Below are 19,269 nucleotides of genomic sequence, written 5' to 3'. Positions count from 1 at the left end.
AAAGAATGAAAAATAAGAAAGGAAGCTACAGAGTGATGTCAGAAGATTGTCAAATCTGAATTAATTTATATTTATTTTAAATACATTTAAAGAATCGTCATAAGAAAATGAAAATAAGGGAGGTAGACGTAATCTAATAAACCACAGGAGAGGTGCGTGCTATAGAGCGAAACCTGAAGGGAGGTCTCTGAAATTGTTCCTACAATTTATAATAAAATTACTAACTTCTAGATTTCTTTAAAAAAGATTTAACCTCCCTTGAGCTGTCAATCCCTTTTGCTCTCTTGGTGACTTGAACTCGCAACTTTCGAATTGAAGGTAAGGGGTGCTTATGATTTGATCAATTCCCTCTCATCCTAAATTCTAAATATAAAACTAAAGCAAAAAGTTTTGTGAAAAATACCACTTTTCTAAACCCTAGAAAATATTATTATCTCAAAATTCATATAGAAATCAATTCTCGATTAAAAAGGCTAACTGTGTGAAATAAATAGTAGGAGAAGCGCCAATGAAGTATTTTTATTGGAATAGTAGGAGAAGCACACAACAATCCCAAAAACCATATAGTAGAAACTTTTTAATGTTGCTTGTAATAAAGTCTTAAGTTTAGAAATATTATTTCTCTTGTATTTGCATCATGATTTGTTAAGATTGTAAGTAGGAATAGCCATTAATGGTTTCTCTCTACATGTTACCATCCCAAACTTCTCATCAATGTCTAAATCACAAGGCTGCATACCATTTGGAAGCTCCCACTCAAAGCAATGCACCAATTGTGCCACCACAAGGCGGACGACAATAACTGCCAACTGCATTCCAGGACAACTTCTTCTCCCAGAGCCAAATGGTACAAGTTGAAAGTCGCGTCCACGAAAATCTATACAACTTCCAACAAATCTCTCAGGCAAAAACATCTCAGGCTCAGGCCAAACATTTGGATCTCTTTGAGCTGCATAACAATTAACCATGACTCGGGATCCCTTTTTTATGTGGAAACCGTCGACTACACAATCTTCCATGGACTCATGATAAAATAGTGGCACTACAGGATGCAGCCTCAGGCCCTCTTTTACAACCATGTCTAAGTACTTCAAATTTTCCAGGTCGGATTCTTCAACCGTTCTTTCAAGGCCTACCACTTCTTGCAACTCCTTTTGGAGTTTCTTCATCACTTGGGGATGTCTAAGAAGTTCTGTCAGTATCCATTCTGTTGATGATGCTGTAGTGTCCATAGCAGCTATAAGCATGTCCTGCAAAGGAAACAGGGGAATTAATTAGCACAAACCATTTCATTCTCAAGACTTGTGACCTTATAATAGTATATATGACAAAATGGGATGAAAGTAGATACAAAGAGGATAGCTTTTATGTGACGACGGTCAAGCTGAAATTCTGCTACCCCAGATTGCATTATGCCCATCATGGTGTCTACAAAGTCCTTGGTTTGCTTATGTTCGTGTGAATGCACATGTTCATCAATGATCTTCTCAAGGAACTCATCAAACACTTCTGAAAGATCCTTGAGCTTGCGAGTGAGACCCTGGAGATCAATAGCACCAAGGAAGGGGAAAAAATCACCAAGATTTGGCGTTGCTGCTAAATGCACAACATCTTGAACAATAGATTTGAATCCCCTCTTGTCCAAGTCCTCATCCATGTACTTCTTACCAAACACCATTAAACAAGTCAAGTTAGCATTTAAGGACGTAATCTTTGCACTAAGATCAACAGCTACGCGATCATGAGCTTCCTTTTTAAGCGACTCAATAAGAAGTTGAACTTGTTGTTTTCTCATGGATTGAAATGAATTGATCTTGTTATTGCTCAAAAGGTGCACAGTGCACAATTTGCGCATGTTACGCCAATACACACCATACTTTGCAAATATCAAATTCTTCTGTCCATAAGACAAATATTGAGATGCCTCATGATGAGGCCTGCTAGCAAAAACGTGATCATATGTCTTGAGGACTTTTTCGGCTGCATCAGCAGACGAGGCAACGAATGTAGGTACTAGCCCTAGTCTCATATACATAATAGGACCATGTTTGTTGGCTAGTTTTTGTAAATCTTGGTGTGGATTTTTGCCTAACAAATGAAGATGTCCTAAAATAGGAAGCCCTTTTGGACCAGGAGGAAACTTTTTCCTCTTGTGAATGCTTAGCAGCTGATATACAAATAGAGCAACCACTAGAACTGTCCATATCAAAGTCATTGAGTTGGATATGCAGGGGAAGAGCAGAGCAGTAATAGATGAGTTATGAATGTCAGCACTAAGTATATATGCAATATTCCTAGAATTGATATGCAGTGAATCAAGTCAAATTAACCATAGATGAGCCCAGAAGTCAATTAATGCTCAACCAATCTAATAAGTCTGGAAATGGGACAAATGACTATACACACATGTCAATACCAGCAGCCCATGTTATATCTCTTCTTTTCTGTTTCTTTTCCAAGAAAAATGTATATACTTGTCATTCACTTATTATAAAGACTTAAAAAATTATGGTTGAAGTTTGTGAATCTACATTACGGGTTTTTAAAGTAAAAAACAAAACAAACAAATCTGACAGCCCTTTTATCTCTGAATAACAATAATATCTCACTGACATTTATGTCTTCAAACTCAAAGCGTGCATGAATAATACACACTTAAACTTGTATAATGTTAGATAAGTAAATATATGTGTTCTATGTAGCAATTCACATCCTACGTGTATTATATCATGTAAGATACGTGTGTTCTATTGTTTAACTTTATAAAAAGTTTTGAGTCTGATTGTGTATACTCAAAGTTTGGTGGACATAATTACCAATTGAAGTCAAATTAAAAAATACATCCATTTATGTATAGCACGATTCATAAAAGTACCATTTAACTTGACCTGATTATGTCCTCCAACTTTGGATATACATAAATAAAAATTTAAATTTATATAAAATTAAACAAGTTGACACATGATTCATATATGGGTTGTGACATACATCATGTATGACTCAAATTGTCATGTATGATATTAGGTAAGACGAATATGTCTCTTTGTTCTACTTTATACAAATTTATGTGTCTATTTGTGCACACCCAAACTTCAAAGATATAAATGTGAGCTTTAAGATCAAGTTTAATGATATGTTTATGTATTATACCTTTATGTATTTTGCCTTTCTGAATTGGTGAATATTTTAATTAATAACTATTTATTGTTTACGAAATTGCGTGTATACACATAAATACTGTAATTTTTTTACACCATCAAGAGTTCAAGACAATTTAACAGTTCATATGTGTTACGATCAAAGAGTACGTCCTAGTCGTAACTCATAACATGATACTTAGAGTCATAAGTGATCCTGAGCTAACATTTGATATTGACATAAGTCATAATCGACTAAATATATACATGAATAATAGCTTAAATGACTGAGTGAAAGCATAATTATGGAATAAGTTAGTTGTGTACAACTGAACAAAGTTTGGTTTACAATAATTATAATCTATAAAGAAACTAAAACTAAATAGATTGAATACATTAACTCTAATTGATTGTCTATGAAACCTCTAAAAATACTGGTAGTCGGAAAATGACCCCCTATTACCCTTAATAATTACATATGGAAAGAAATAAGATACTAGAATTGCAAATTAACTGGAGTCCTCAAACAAAGAGAACTAATTGCCTGCTGGTTCTAAGCTTTGATATGTATGACTAGGATCCTAATAGAAGCATCTGGATCTACATCACATGAATAATATAAGCAACATATTAGGTAAGCGATTAGTATTTTAAGGGGTTGTTTGGTACAAAGATTAATAATGCAATGATTAGTAATGTAGAAATTAGTAATGCAGGGATTAGTAATGCCGGTATTATTTTTATCAAATGTTTGGTTCATTATTTTTTACATACTTTTGTATGTGGTTTAAAAGTTTACAAAAAGAATTCTTTCTAATTATATCCTAGAGTTATTATGAGATTTTATATTTCATGTAATTGGGTCAAAGTAGATAATTAACAGACAATATTATTTTTTTATAATATTTTTAACTAGCTAGGAGAATAAATATTTTATTGTCATGTTCACTATTTTTTCACTGAAATTATTTCAGAGTAAATAATTGTCATTTTCATAAATTGGAGTTAATATCTCAAAAGGTCACACAACTATAATGATTTATAGAGAAAATTTATTGAACTTTGTTTTGTATCAATAAATTTTTAAAATACTCTTTATCATAATATAAAAAAATATATAGCACAATAAATTAAACTATTTTTATACTAGAGATGTGTGTGCGTATATATATACATGCTCTTGTTTTAGATTACTTGTGTAATGTTTAATGGACTTTCGTTAAGAGACAATATTTTACTTACTAAGTGTACTTAAATTCATAAATCAACATTAGCATATTAATCGGATTATAATATTTTATATTAATAATAAATAGATTAAATAACTCATGTTTTAGAAACAAAATTTTATATCTAAATAATAAAATTTGTAAGTTAATTTATTTAAATAAATTTATTAGTATAAATATAAAATATGAAATATAAAATCAAAAAAATAAACAAAATGATTAAAAGGATTTGAGGGGGTATTTTTGTCTTTACCTAGATTAGTTCCATGGTATTAGAGCTAATACCACCAAATGGAAGATATTAGTTATACACCCTCCGTAGGGTGCATAACTAATCCCTAGATTGATAATACATAGACCCAAAATTTCTACAGTACATAGTATTAAATAATACCACACATAATACTTGGACTAATTCTCGTAATACTCCCTACCAAACGACCCCTAAATGTAGTGAGTATCTGGGATGCTAACTGAATACAAAACTAATACACACAATTTGATGCAATAATCAAGTAGTAAAACAGGCAACAGATAAATATTGACTGAAGTAATTGAATACAAGGTCATGCAATATGTGAGATTAAATTGTGGAAGGTACTATTAGCCGACATATAACAATGTCACCTAAACATGGAGTTTGATGTATAATCCCCATCGAAAAGGATCAAGTGTACCTTGCCAAGAGATAAAGGTTGATCTGGTCTGATGTGGTAACCATTAAGCTTATAAAATGTGTCCACCGGGGCTATATAAACCCATGGTGACACACAATTTTGTGATTTTGGTATATACTATAGTCCTAGTCCAATTCGATGCGAAGTACTACTTTGAAATAAACATAATCGATGGCTTCTGAGAATGTTTTTCATAATGCTGGATGCTATACTTGACTGTCATACTACTAGTGAACTTTGTTTGTATAAGAAAACTGATCCACGATCATTGATGACATTCCAGATACCATACTAACAAGGAGTTTACTTTTGGGACAATGTTCAAAAAACATTGATGACATATCTAGATGTCATGCATTTTAATGTTATGAGCCAAAGATGCTGAGTACTAAAATCTAGTAGAGGAGGAATAAACACTTCATGTAAAAGGCATCTTATGCATGTTGATATGAAAAACCATGTATTTGTAGACTTATCAGTGAGAAGAAAATGACATTCATGTTGATCAATCCTAGATTTCTATAGATTTGAAATAATTGATATACAGAGTTCTCTTTGAAATTCTAATGGGTGAAAAAAAACCTATTAATGAAATCTTGCATACCTGAATTTCACAAATTCTTAGAGAAATTTTAGGAATATAACTCGAACTTGAGAAATCCTTCTATAGAGTTCTTCGAGATGAAGTTTGTGAAGAATCTTTAACTTGGAAAAATCTCTTTCATGACATTCTTGAGTTTTGGGAGAAGAATTAGGGAATGCCGGTGTTGGTTCATGTATAAGATGTTGTTAGGTTATAACATGGAGTTGGGGTATTTAATAATGGATAAAAGGGAAACAATACCCCGCTTAGAACATAACAAGACCTGGAAAATCAAAGAAAACGACTATTTAGTTAATTTGGTTGCCCAATTCGAGTTCATAATGACTATCATAGTTGTTTTTGGTGATAGTACTATTATTTGTGATAGAAGTATCTATCAATTGTGTTCATCTGTAATGCGTTTATAAGTTTCTTTTATAAGAAGATTTACTGTTATTTACTACTTCCATTGTCCCAATTTAATGTTAGTTATCAACATGGGTATAACTTTTTGGAATCTTATAAAATAAAATTTACAAAAATTGTATAAGAAGTACTATATGTCTCTAATGAATCCAAATATTTAAGAAAAACAGAGAAAATGATAGTCAAAGAAAAGTTGTTTGACTCTCCGAATAGTAACACCTTCAATGGGATAGAGGAAGTTGTTAAAAATAAGTAGATAAAGAGAATAGTTTTTGGTTAATTTTCTATATATGTTCTTGTGAAAACACTATTACATTTATACAGGTAAGATGGAAAGAAATACGGAACTAGATAAGGAAAATGGTTGTACAGAATATATTACTAACATAATTAGTCTATTTTGTTCCTATAATTATTTTGCTAAATATGAATATTTTCTACACTCCCCCACAAGTTGTGCACTCGGATTTCCAATGCTCAACTTGCGCAAGACATTGCTGAAAGCTTCAGTACTAACAGCCTTGGCTAGGATGTCTGCTAGTTGATCTTTTGATCGAACAAATGGAAGTTTGATAACCTTGTCTTCTAACTTGTCTTTGATGAAGTGTCGATCAACCTCAACATGTTTTGTTCTGTCATGTTGGACAGGATTTCCAGAAATACTTATTGCTGCTTTGTTGTCGCAAAATAACTTGCAGGCTGTTTTCTGAGGAAAACCGAGTTCATTTAGCAGTTTCCTAATCCATAGGATTTCAGTTATTCCTTTCACAATTCCTCTGAACTCAGCTTCCGCACTTGACAGGGCTACAACCTTTTGCTTCTTGCTTCTCCAAGTGACAAGATTCCCTCCTACCAAGGTGAAGTATCCAGAAGTGGATTTCCTTTCATCTCGGTCTCCGACCCAATCTGCATCGGTGTAGGCAATTATATCGAGGCTATCATTTTTTCCGAAGTAGATCCCGGTGTTGCTTGTACCCTTTAGATACCTCAGAATCCTCATTACTGCTGTCATGTGATGTATTTGAGGTAGATGCATGAATCTACTCACTATCCCCACTGCATATGCAATATCTGGTCTTGTGTGGGTTAGATAGATGAGTTTCCCTACAATCTTCTGATATTGCTCTCTGTCAGTCGCCTTTGCCCCTTCTATGACCTGAAGACCATGATTTGCTACAATTGGAGTGTCAGCCGGTTTACCACCTAACATTCCAGTTTCAGTTAAAAGATCGAGAATATACTTTCATTGGTGAATAAAGATCCCTTGCGTGGATCTTAAGACTTCTATACCAAGAAAGTACTTTAAGTTTCCTAGATCTTTCATCTCAAATTCCTGAAACAACTTCCCCTTTAAGGTAACAATTTCTTCCTCATCATCTCCGGTGATGATCATATCATCTACATATATAATTAGACAGGTGATTTTCTGATTTGCCCTTTTTATGAATAAAGTATGATCAGAATTACTCTGTCTGTACCCAAATTTCTTCATAGCCTTAGTGAACCTTCCAAACCAAGCTCTTGGAGACTGCTTTAAACCATACAGGGCTTTCTTCAACTTACATCCTTCTCCATCTTTAAAGTCATGAGAATATCCTGGAGGGGGTTCCATATAGACTTCTTCTTCAATGCTTCCATGGAGGAAGGCATTTTTAACATCGAACTAATACAAGGGCCAATCTTTGTTTGCTGCTACAGAGAACAATACCCGTATTGTGTCTATCTTGGCTACTGGGGAAAAAGTCTCTGAATAGTCGATCCCAAAAGTCTGAGTGTAACCCTTGGCCACCAATCTTGCCTTGTACCTTTCAATAGTTCCATCTGCCTGGTGCTTAATGGAGAATACCCATCTACATCCCACCTTCTTCTTCCCTTTGGGTAGAATACATTTTTCCCATGTGTGATTCTTTTCCAAGGCAACATATTCATTTTTCATGGCTTGTCTCCACTTCTCATCTTCAAAAGCTTCTTCCACGATTTTGGGAATGTTTGTTGAGTATAGGGAGGTACTGAAGGCAACAGATGTATTGGACAAGTTTTCATTGCTGATTCTTTCTATGGGGTATCTGGACCGTTGATCTTCATATTCCGGGTCATACCTTTTGGGAGGAACACCTCTCGTGCTTCTGTGAGGAAGCTCATATCTGTTTTTGACAATTATCACTAGACACAGAGTCAGTAGGAACAGTACATGATTCAGATTTACCTCAACTGATGTTGACTCAGGGTGCTCAGTGGTTGTCATTGGAGTGGATTGAGGAGAAAGAGCTGATACAGATGTTTCAGAGTTGACGTCGGCGATATTGCTTACTTGCGTTGGAGGATCATGGTTCATCATTTCTGGATATATTAACCAGCTAAGGTCATCATTCATAGTCTCCCCCTGAGGACCAGGCTGGGTATAGTAATAGGAGTGTTCAAAAAACTCGCAGTCAAGACTGGTGTAGATTTTGTTTTGAATGGGATCATAGCATCGGTACCCTTTTTGAGTAACCCCATACCCAATAAAAACACATTTAATGGCTCGTGGTTCAAGTTTATTTCTGATTCTTTTTGGGAGATGAACATAGACAACACATCCGAACACCCGTGGAGGTAGAGAATGATAGGAAGGGATGGACACATGGGAAGAAAGAGTGTCAAGAGAAGTTTGGTATGCAAGAGGTTTGGTAGGTAGTCAGTTGGTTAGATATGTGGCTGTGGCAATGGCTTCTGGCCAAAAATGGACAGGGACATGGGATTCTAACATAATGGCTCTAGTAATCTCAAGAAGGGTTCGGTTTTTCCGTTCAGCTATCCCGTTTTGTTGAGGAGTATTCGGACAGGTAGTCTGGTGAATGAGGCCATGATCAGAAATAAATTGTTTCATATCTAAGTTTATGTATTCTCCTCCGTTATCAGATCGAAGAATTTGAGGTTGGGCAGCAAATTGGGTACAGATCATGTTGTAGAAATTTATAAACACATCATATACTTCAGATTTATTTTTTAGAAAATAAACCCAACTCATACGGGTGCAATCATCCACAAACAAAACAAAATAGGAATATTTATAAAAGGCAAATTCAGGTGCAGGACCCCAGACATCAGAATGAATTAAGGTAAATGGCTTAGAAACATGAGTCGAACTGGGAGAATAAGAGTGTTTATGACTTTTTGCAAGTACACATGCTTCACAATCCAAAACAAAATCAATGTCCTTAAAAGAGGGAAATAATCGTTTAAGATAACTTAAAGACGGATGACCTAGCCGTCGGTGCCACATCCAGATCTGATATTCCGGTGACCCTTGAGCAAGCAAAGTGTTACCCTGTTGAGTCACCTCGTTCACATAGTATAGACCTCCTCGTTCAATACCACGACCAATGATCCGCCCCGTCTGAGCATTCTGTACAATACAATCAGAGGAAGTCATTAGAATTGTACAGTTTAGTTCCTTGGTTAATTGACTAACAGATAAAAGTTTGTGGGTAAGACTTGGAATTAAAAGACAATTTTTTAAATGGATTTCTGATGTAATATCCACATCTCCGGCCTGAGTAATTGGAATAAACTCCCCATTTGCAGTTTGAATCTTAGTACGGGTAGTTGATGTGGAGGAAAGAAAATCGGATGGGTCGTATGACATAGTGTCTGTGGCCCCACAGTCAAAAATCCAATTGGACTTATTGCACATGAGACCCACACTTTGTTTTTCCTTGGGTTTTTTGTATAATTGGGCTTCTGATCTTTTGGGCTTTTGATTAACAAGGGCTAAAGGGTCTGATTTTTTTGGGGCTTCTTGTTTTCCCTCACTTTCATTTCTAAAGGACGGCTCCTCTAGAATTTTCTCTCTTCTTCTTCCCATCGATTTCTCTGTCTCCATCCATGGTTCACCAGAAACTTTGGTGAACCCATCCTTGCCACTCGTACCTGTTCGCCTGTCGGTAACACTGGTTGACGAAGCCTCGCTGGTACCTGTTCGCCTGTTGGTGACAGTGGTTGACGAAGCCTCGCTGGTCGGTTCTCCTTCTCCGATGGCAGCGTTAGCCTTGCCGCCGGTCTTTGTTACCTTGGTGGTGGCTTTATGCTGTCTCAGGTCCTCCCACCATTTCGGGTAGCCGATGAGCTTAAAACATCCTTCCTTGGTGTGTTTGGTTCCTCCGCAGTGACTGCATTTGAGGTGAGTTTTGTCCTCTCGCCGGAATGATGAATCCGACCGGCTAAATGAAGAATCTGATCGGCGTTGAGTGACAAGACCACTTCCGATCTTTGAGGGACCTCGTTCCAGTGATGAGTTGCCGGTCATTATGCCACGACGAGCAATTTCTCGTCTGATGGTGGCATATGCGGCATCGATGGTTGGAAGGGGATCTAAATTCAGGATGTCTCGCTTTTCTTTGTCAAGTGAATCATTTACACCAGCCAGAAACTGGTACAGCCTTTGTCGTTGTATAAATGAGTTGAACAGTGTGATGTCTTCTGCGCATTTCATTGGGTTCGGCATTCGTCTATCGATTTCTTTCCAGAGGGTATTCAATTTGCTGAAATACACCTCTATCGTGTCTATCCCTTGTTTCATAGAGGTTGCCTTTGTGTTCAGATCATAGATCTGCAATTCATCTCTGCCGCTACTGAGTAGAGTTTCGATGCCTTTCCATAAATCTCGGGCAGTTTTGTAGTCCAAGAACTGATTCACGAGATCTCCGTCAATATTCTCGATGATCCATGAAATGACCATCGAATCTTTTTGAGCCCATTGCTGGTATTCTGGATCGTCTGGTGAAATGGGGTTGACGATGATGTGATTGAGTCTTCCCCGGCCACCAATTGCTATCTGCATCAGTTTACACCATTTGGTGTAGTTGGTGAAGTTCAATTTTTCCGCGACTCGCACTGTTTGTGAAGTCCCTGGTTCGATGTTGGTTGAATTTTTGTTGAGTGTTTGGAACATTTGAAACAGTTGTTGCATATGTTCCATAGAAATAAGCTGGTTTGGATTTTCCGGTGGGTTTTCCAATGGGTCTTCCATTTCGGTAGATCCCGGTAGATGATGAGTACGAAAAACCGTCGAAGATCGACCTTATGGCTCTGATACCATGTTAAAAATATGTAGATAAAGAGAATAGTTTTTGGTTAATTTTCTATATATGTTCTTGTGAAAACACTATTACATTTATATAGGTAAGATGGAAAGAAATACGGAACCAGATAAGGAAAATGGTTGTACAGAATATATTACTAACATAATTAGTCTATTTTGTTCCTATAATTATTTTGCTAAATATGGATATTTTCTACAGAAGTCTCTTTTAATCTATTCAGTGTTGTCATAATTTTCGTTAGGTTACTTAGGAACTGTCATTCAAAAGAATAATAACATCTGTAGTTACTAGTGTGGAAGCCATCAATTGAGGATGCATACTTCTTGATAACTCCCTTTTGTGCAGGGTATATACGGGATTGTTGGCTTGTATGAGTCTACTACTAGTCAGGAGACCAGGTCCCTTGACTGTACGTACTAGTAACAGAAAATAAAGTAAATAACACAAATGTTTTTACAGATTTACAACTGCATATCATTGGCTTGTCCTGTAAGACGAAAACTCAGAGGACCAGCTCCTTTTACATGGTCGTATTCAATTTGTTAATTCATTAAAACCCAAAATAGAACAGGCCATATACTATGTATTCTGGACTAGCTTTGATATATTTCCTTTGCCAAATGTTTATTTCTTTTTACTTTCTCATGACTTATGATATTGAATATTAGTTTGAGCCTTGAGATTGCTAGACGTACCACTGTATTCTTGACATATTATTTATGTCATTGTTCGCTTATTTGGTTATGATTAGCTTGATGTGGGATAGTTAGGTATCATCACGACCTAGGGAAATTGGATCGTGACAGTGACGATTCTTCTGTTAGGAACTTTCATCTCTCAACTTGTTAAAACACATTTATCAATAGGAAACAAGAGAGAACAGGTCAATTGTATGTACAATGAGACATTTGGAATAGGAATTTTATTAGGTATAGCAGGGGAAGAACACAACAATCACAAAATCATATAGTAGAAACTTTCAATGTTTTCTTGTAATAAGATGTTAAAGTATAGAAATACTTAACATTGCATTGTATTGTGTTTGTATCATTTTTTTTGTCTATAAGTAGGAATAGCCAGCAAAGGCTTTTCTCTGCATGTTACCATCCCAAACTTCTCATCAATGTCTAAATCACAAGGGTCAATACCATTTTCGAAGCTCCCACTCAAAGCAATGCACCAATTGTGCCACCATAATGCGGACAATGGTAACTCCCAACTGCATTCCAGGACAGCTTCTTCACCCAGAGCCAAATGGTAAAAGTTGAAGTTCGCGTCCACGAAAATCTATACTGCTCCCAACAAATCTCTCAGGAAAAAACTTCTCAGGGTCAGGCCAAACATTTGGATCCATATGAATCGCGTAACAATTTATTATGATTCTGGTTTCCTTTTGTATGTGGAGATCATCGACTACACAATCTTCCATGGCCTCATGAAAAAATAGTGGCACAGCAGGATGCAGCCTGAGGCCCTCATTTTACAACCATGTTTAAGTAGTTTAAGTTCTCCATGTCTGATTCTTCCACCATCCTTTCAAGGCCTACCACTTCTTGCAACTCATTTTGGAGTTTCTTCATTACTTAGGGGTGCCTAAGAAGTTCGGTGAGTATCCATTCTGCTGTTGATGCTGTAGTGTCCATCGCAGCCAGAAGCATGTCCTGTACATAAAAGGAACAGGGGAATTTGTGATATATTAAGATTATACCAGTATATATGACTTATAAATGGGATGAAAGTACATACCAAGAGGATAGCTTTTATATGACGATGGTCAAACTGAAATTCTGCTTCTCCAGATTGCATTATGTCCATCATTGTGTCCACAAAGTCCTTAGTTTGATCCCGATCATGATACTCGACATGCTCATTAATAATCCTCTCAAGAAATTCATCAAATACCTTTGAAAGATCCTTGAGTTTGCGAGTGAGACCCTGGAGATCAATTGTTGGGAATAAATCCGTAACAGAAATAATATTTGCGGTAATAAAGGCAATAAATGCGGAACACAACAATGCGGTTAATCAACGAGAATAAAAGAGAAATAATAACACCAAGATTTTACGTGAAAACCCTCCTAAATAAGGGAAAAACCACAACCCGAGAGGAGCAACAAATATCACTTTAGTAAGGATTTTACACTTGTATGTCTGAGTAAAACTCCAAAGACCACTACACATTCAAAAGAAATAACACTATTTTGATTTTTCCACCTCACTACAATATCGCTCACACTCTATATTTTTCCTCACAGATTATTTTCCTCTGTGATGCCTCACTCTTATTTTCTCTCCTTTGTAATTCTTTTTGGTGTACTTAGACTGAAGAATTGTCCTCCCTTTTATAGAGAACAAATACATTACCCTCCAAATGTGCTATAGTGAAGGAATATTGATTGTATTGAAGTGTTAACCTAATAAGGGAATACATGGGAGATATATATAGGAGATATAGGAAGGAGTACTAATCCTAATAGGACTAGGATTAAGGAGTACTAATTCTAATAGGACTAGGATTAGTACACAGTAAATACTAATATTACTTAATATTATTTATTTAATACTATCTGTTATTATCCCCCCCCCAAGCTGAGCTGAGCGGAAGCGAACGGAAGCTTGGAACTGAGGTATTCGTGCTGTCGGCTCGGGAGAGGCTTGGTGAGAATATCAGCCGGTTGTTCTTCAGTGGGTACATACTGCACAGTCATGGTGCTGGCCTGAACTTCATCGCGTATAAAGAGACAATCGGTATCAACATGCTTCATTCTGGTGTGTAGGACAGAATTGTTGGCCACACAGATGGTTGATTTGTTGTCACAATAGAGAGCAGGAACAATGTGAGTGGCGGAGTTCGCGAAGAATATATGTGACCCACATGATCTCAGCAGCGAGAAGAGCAATGGCGCGGGTATTCAGCTTCAGCCGAGGACCGAGAGACCTTGGGTTGTTTTTTTGTACACCAGGAGATCAGGTTCGGCCCCAAAAAACGAGAAACCCCGATGTAGATTTTCTGTCATTTTTATCATTCGCCCAATCTGAATCTGAGAACCCCCGAAGCTCAAAGTCCCCGAGTCGAATGAGTAAACCACGACTAAGAGTGCTAAAAATGTACCTGAGAATGCGTTTTAGACAATGGTAATCATGTTCACTTGGTTGATGCATGCGCTGAGCAACTCGGTTGACAGCAAACTGGATGTCAGGACGGGTAATGGCCAGATACTGTAGAGCCCCAATGAGGCTGCGGAAGTGGGTGATATCAGCAAAGGGGGTGTCGGCTCCATTCGTAGACGAAGAGACTGCCATCGGTGTTGGTTGACTGGTGCATTTTTCCAGTTCAGCTGTCTGCAACAGATCTCGAGCATATTTTGACTGATGAAGAAACAAGCCGCTGCCTGTCCGAGAAACAACCTCCATTCCCAGAAAATAATGTAACGGACCAAGGTCCTTCATTTTGAAGGTAGTATGCATAGCTCGAGTGACATCCTGAATGAGAGCTGCAGTAGAGCCTGTAATAATAATATCATCTACATAGACAAGAAGAATGACTGTACCGTGTGCTGAATGTCGAGTAAACAGACTCGTGTCGTGTACGCAACACGTGAAACTGAGTCCCTGGAGTAACGTTTTTAGACGTGTGTATAAAGCACGGGGGCTTGCTTGAGCCCATACAGAGACTTCTGGAGTTTGCAAACATGTTGAGGGAAGCGGGGATCAACATAGCCCGGCGGTTGCGTCATGTAGATAGTTTCATCAAGCATGCCATGAAGAAAAGCATTGAAAACATCCAACTGATTGATGAGCCAATTGTTGCGCACAACGAGTGACAACACCAGGCGAATGGTTTCCTGCCGAATAACAGGACTGAATGTCTCGGAGTAATCAAGCCCATACTACTGATTGTATCCTTTAGCAACCAAACGAGCCTTGTACCTGGAAATACTGTCATCTGCATTGATTTTAATTTTGTACACCTATTTACAGCCCACTGGGTGCCGTCCACGGGGCTTAGGTACAAGAACCCAAGTTTTCTGATCAGTCAAAGCCTTAAACTCGTCATCCATAGCATGACGCCAATAAGCATTTTTTAAGGCAACAGAGTAGGTTGTTGGTTCACTATTGGGAAGGGGTGTATTTGGTAGTATGGTAGCCTGAAAGGTTTTGGGTTTAAAGATAACGGCTTTGCCACGGGTTAACATGGGATGAGTATTGGGGGGTGGCACGGGCGGTGGTGATTTGGGGGTGGCTGGGAAGGACCCAAAACGGATCGGGCTGGAGATGTTGTGGGTATGGGGTTGTTCGGGTTGGTTGTGAGTGTGGGTGGTGGTTGCGGGTGTATTGTGGGTGACGGTCGAAGGGGTGATGAGGGGTGGTTGGGTAGTGGGTGGAGCTGTGGAAGGAGGTGGTGAGGGACGCTGTGAGTATGTTGGAAAAAGGGGAAGGACGCCAATGAATGATGTATTTGTGGAGGAGGAAATAAACTCGTAGGGAAACTCATTTTTGACAACTTTGACATGATGAGATATGTAGACTTTATGAGTTTATGGGTCAAGACAGCGATAACCCTTGGAGGTAGGATGATAGCCCAAAAAAATACAAGGACGGGATCGGGGTTGTTGTGAGTAATATGAGGGCGTAGCCAAGGGTAGGCAAGACACACAAAGACGCGGAGGTTGGTATAATTGGGAAGTTCTTGGTAAAGGAGTTGATAGGGTGATTTGTTGGAGAGGGTGTGGCTGGGCATTCTGTTAATGAGGTAGTTTGCGATGGCTAGAGCTTCTACCCTAAAGGAGACAGGGAGATGAGATTGATGTAGAAGAGTAACCACCGTTTGAATGAGATGGTGATGCTTACGCTCAGGCACCCCATTCTGTTCGGGAGTGTATGGACAGGATGTTTGATGTATAATTCACAGGGATTGCAGAAACTAGCCAAAGATGTTATTTACATATTCCTTTCCATTGTCACTTCGAAAAAGTTTAACATGAGAATTGAATTGTGTTTTGACCATTTTTTCAAAAGTGACAAAGGTGGTGTATGCCTATGATTTGTGTTTTAGTGGGTACAACCAAGTGTATTTTGTAAAATCATCCACAAAACAAATATAATAGCAAAAACCAGCAAATGAAGGAACAACAGTAGGACCCCATAGGTCAGAATGAATAAGTTGAAAAGGTGCAGTTGTACGCTTCTCAGATAAAGTAAAAGGTAATTTATGAGATTTAGCAATTGAACAGGAGTCACAGTTGTTTACCTGAATGGAAGAAAAACCTAATTGAGACATTAAAGAATTTATTGTTTGAGTAGACGGGTGACCCAGACGACTGTGCCACAACAGACTGTGGCCATCAGCCGAAAGAGCCACTGGAGCCACAGGAATGCTTTCTGAAACTGGGTGGGCAGACACACTTGTGCCAGGAAGAACGTACAGACCATGCTCACAGGGGCCCTGAAAAATCACCCTCTTGGTAGTATTGTCTAGGATCTGAAAATCATTAGAGGTGAACAAGAGTGAGCAATTATTGTCTTTTGTGAATTGGTGAACTGAAAGGAGATTGGTTTTAATAGAAGGGACGTGGGTAAGGTTACCTAGGTGAAAGATAGCGGTGGGGTTTTTAATGGTACCCGTGCAAGTGTGAGAAATATTAAGGGACTCACCGTTGCCAACAGTAATACCATTGGAGCCATGATATGGATTTGGAGCGTTAAGCTTGGATAGATCAGAAGTAACGTGCATGTTGGCCCCAGTATCCAACAACCATTCAGAGGAAGGGCCGGCTTGAGATGCATAATTGGCACGGTTATCACTATTTCGGCTCTCCTTATACCGAAACCAGCAACGAACAACGATGTGTCCTGTTTTCTGACAGATTTGACAAGTTGGACGATCCCGCTCGTAAGTGCCCTGCCCGCCGCTGGAAGATGACTGCCCGCCGCTGCTGAAGGAGTGCAGGATGTTGTTGCTACCGTGCTGCTGACCGTCGTACGACGAACGACTGCCCTGCCGACCGCCGCGCCCGCGGCCTCCGCTGTTTCTTTTGTAGCCGCCGCGGCTCCCCTGCCGGTCGCCACCACGCCCCCCACGATAGTTCTGGCTTGCGGTGAGGGCGGTGGCCGGCTCCATAACAGCGGCTTCTCGAAGAAGAAGTTTGCTCTCCAGATCCACGTTGATTTCTTCACTTTTTAGCCACGAGGAGAGAGTAGCCAGGTCAACGGGCGTTGGACTGATGTGAACCGCCTGTTTAATGGAGGAGTAAGCTGATGGGAGCCCCCAAACGACGCACATGACGAGATCTTTTTCGAGAATGATTTCGTTCACGGTGTCGAGGGCTGTGATGATGGTGGAGACCTCGTCTAAATAATCCACCATAGTTTTCGTGCCTTTGGTAATTGTGTGGAGATGATCACGCAATTGAAAAATATGAGAGTGAAAAATTGATACATAGCGTGTTGCGAGGGCCGTCTACAGGGCTGAAGCAGTTGTGTAGGATCGGACGTGTTTCTTAACCATGGGAGAGATGACCGCAATCAAACATGATCGGATTTGACCATCCACGACTTTCCAGGCGGCATGGGCCGGATTGGTTTATTCTGATCTGTCCGTGGCGGTGATGACTGCCGGCGGTGGTTCTGTGCTTCCATCGATGTATTTGAGAAGGTAATTGGCCTCAAGGGCTGTAAGAACGGTGATTTTTCATGTAGGGTAATTTATGTTTGATAATTTTTCGGGAATCAGGGCATGAAGATGCCTGAGAAGGAGCTTAACGCCAGAGGGAAGTGAATCGAGAGGATCCACCTCGGTTGTCATGGCTGCCGCCGCCCAAGAGAAGAGAGGGAACGATCGGTGCCCTAAAGAGAGAAAAAAAACCTAGAGAAAAGAAGATCTGGGTTTTCTGGCTCTTGATACCATGAAGGAATATTGATTGTATTGAAGTGTTAACCTAATAAGGGAATACATGGGAGATATATATAGGAGATATAGGAAGGAGTACTAATCCTAATAGGACTAGGATTAAGGAGTACTAATCCTAATAGGACTAGGATTAGTACACAGTAAATACTAATATTATTTAATACTATCTGTTATTAAATATGATAAATTGTTCCAACGATTTATTTTTGGCAAAAAGTTAAAAGTTTAGCTGCAATATACTATGTCTTCATGATGTCTGATTTAAATAAAAATAATCAATTAATAAACATGAGTTATTTTGAACATGAAAATGCACTCTTGACAATCAAGATAAAAATATTACTTAAATTACGAAATAAATACAAACAATTTGATTATTATATGAGAAACCATGAATAGAACAAAGTGATTTTTCTAAAATTTTCATATATATATATATATATATATATATGGAGAGAGAGAGAGAGAACTATAATTATTACGGGCCATTAATTAGTAGAACAATATGATGAGAAAATATACAATAAAAAATCAACGCATAATCTTTTTATAAACAAATACAAAAATAAATAACTCCACAAAATATCTAAATTCTCATATTCCTAATATATCGTTCTATAAGATATTTACAGGAAAATAAAAATTTCATTTTATGAAATTAATATGCAAAATTTTATATTTTTTTAGGTGTAATTTCACTACCTTCAATTTCATTGAAGAATAAATATTATTTAAATATCAATCTACCACAAAAAAACGTTCTTATCTCACGACATTAACAAAGTGATGAAAGCAAAAGAAAAATCTTCTTCTTTTGACACATTTGGGTGGGGGAGGGTCAGAGGTGGTGGTGGGTGGAGAAGACAATCCTGGTGAGAGAGAGGGGTTGGGGTTTGAGGTGGGGGTGGGATAATGGAGAAGACAATTTGGGGTGGAGGTGTGGGAATAACTTTTTTAAAATTAAGAGTGGTTAATTTTTTTAAAAAAAATATCATTTAATAATTTTTTTTTATAGATATGCCACCTATCGTTATTTAATTCGTCACATTGACACGTCATCAGTAAGTGTGTTACACACACCTTACAAATTTGGCAGATTATCAGTGAAGTGTTTAAATGACACAGTTGAATATGATATGAAGTGTCTAAAATGAGCAAAATCTAATTAAGGCGTCTAAGTGAAAATTGTACTTCTTCATTGAAGCTTAAAATTATTTTGGCAC

General features: G+C 38.0%; 2 protein-coding genes across 2 annotated transcripts; both read right to left on the bottom strand.

The window, feature by feature from the left end:
- Nucleotides 1-494: 494 nt before the first annotated feature.
- Nucleotides 495-2,370, bottom strand: LOC101263405 (cytochrome P450 71AU50-like). Its single transcript, XM_004237567.5, has 2 exons — nt 1,352-2,370; nt 495-1,250 (listed from the first exon to the last, which is right to left on the bottom strand). The coding sequence occupies exons 1-2, from the start codon at nt 2,213-2,215 to the stop codon at nt 636-638; spliced, it is 1,479 nt and encodes a 492-aa protein (XP_004237615.1). The 5' UTR covers nt 2,216-2,370; the 3' UTR covers nt 495-635.
- A 10,006-nt stretch (nt 2,371-12,376) lies between these two features.
- Nucleotides 12,377-12,951, bottom strand: LOC101263699 (cytochrome P450 71AU50-like). Its single transcript, XM_004237568.2, has 3 exons — nt 12,883-12,951; nt 12,730-12,797; nt 12,377-12,602 (listed from the first exon to the last, which is right to left on the bottom strand). The coding sequence occupies exons 1-3, from the start codon at nt 12,949-12,951 to the stop codon at nt 12,377-12,379; spliced, it is 363 nt and encodes a 120-aa protein (XP_004237616.2).
- Nucleotides 12,952-19,269: the final 6,318 nt, after the last annotated feature.

This window comes from Solanum lycopersicum, chromosome 4 (genome assembly GCF_036512215.1).
Source record: "Solanum lycopersicum chromosome 4, SLM_r2.1".
In the NCBI taxonomy this organism is placed as follows: domain Eukaryota; kingdom Viridiplantae; phylum Streptophyta; class Magnoliopsida; order Solanales; family Solanaceae; genus Solanum; species Solanum lycopersicum.
Note: the sequence above shows the minus strand (reverse complement) of the source record. Positions and strands in the feature narration are given on the sequence as shown.

Bases quoted from the DNA above. Each gene is read 5' to 3' on its own strand.
- LOC101263699 (XM_004237568.2), bottom strand. From the start codon at position 12,951: ATGGACATAATGCAATCTGGAGAAGCAGAATTTCAGTTTGACCATCGT. The intron at 12,798-12,882 runs GTATGTACTTTC...TTTTATGTACAG, and splicing joins ATATAAAAGCTATCCTCTTG to GACATGCTTCTGGCTGCGAT. The intron at 12,603-12,729 runs GCACCCCTAAGT...TGAGGGCCTCAG, and splicing joins ATACTCACCGAACTTCTTAG to GCTGCATCCTGCTGTGCCAC.
- LOC101263405 (XM_004237567.5), bottom strand. From the start codon at position 2,215: ATGACTTTGATATGGACAGTTCTAGTGGTTGCTCTATTTGTATATCAG. The intron at 1,251-1,351 runs GTATCTACTTTC...TTTCCTTTGCAG, and splicing joins ACATAAAAGCTATCCTCTTT to GACATGCTTATAGCTGCTAT.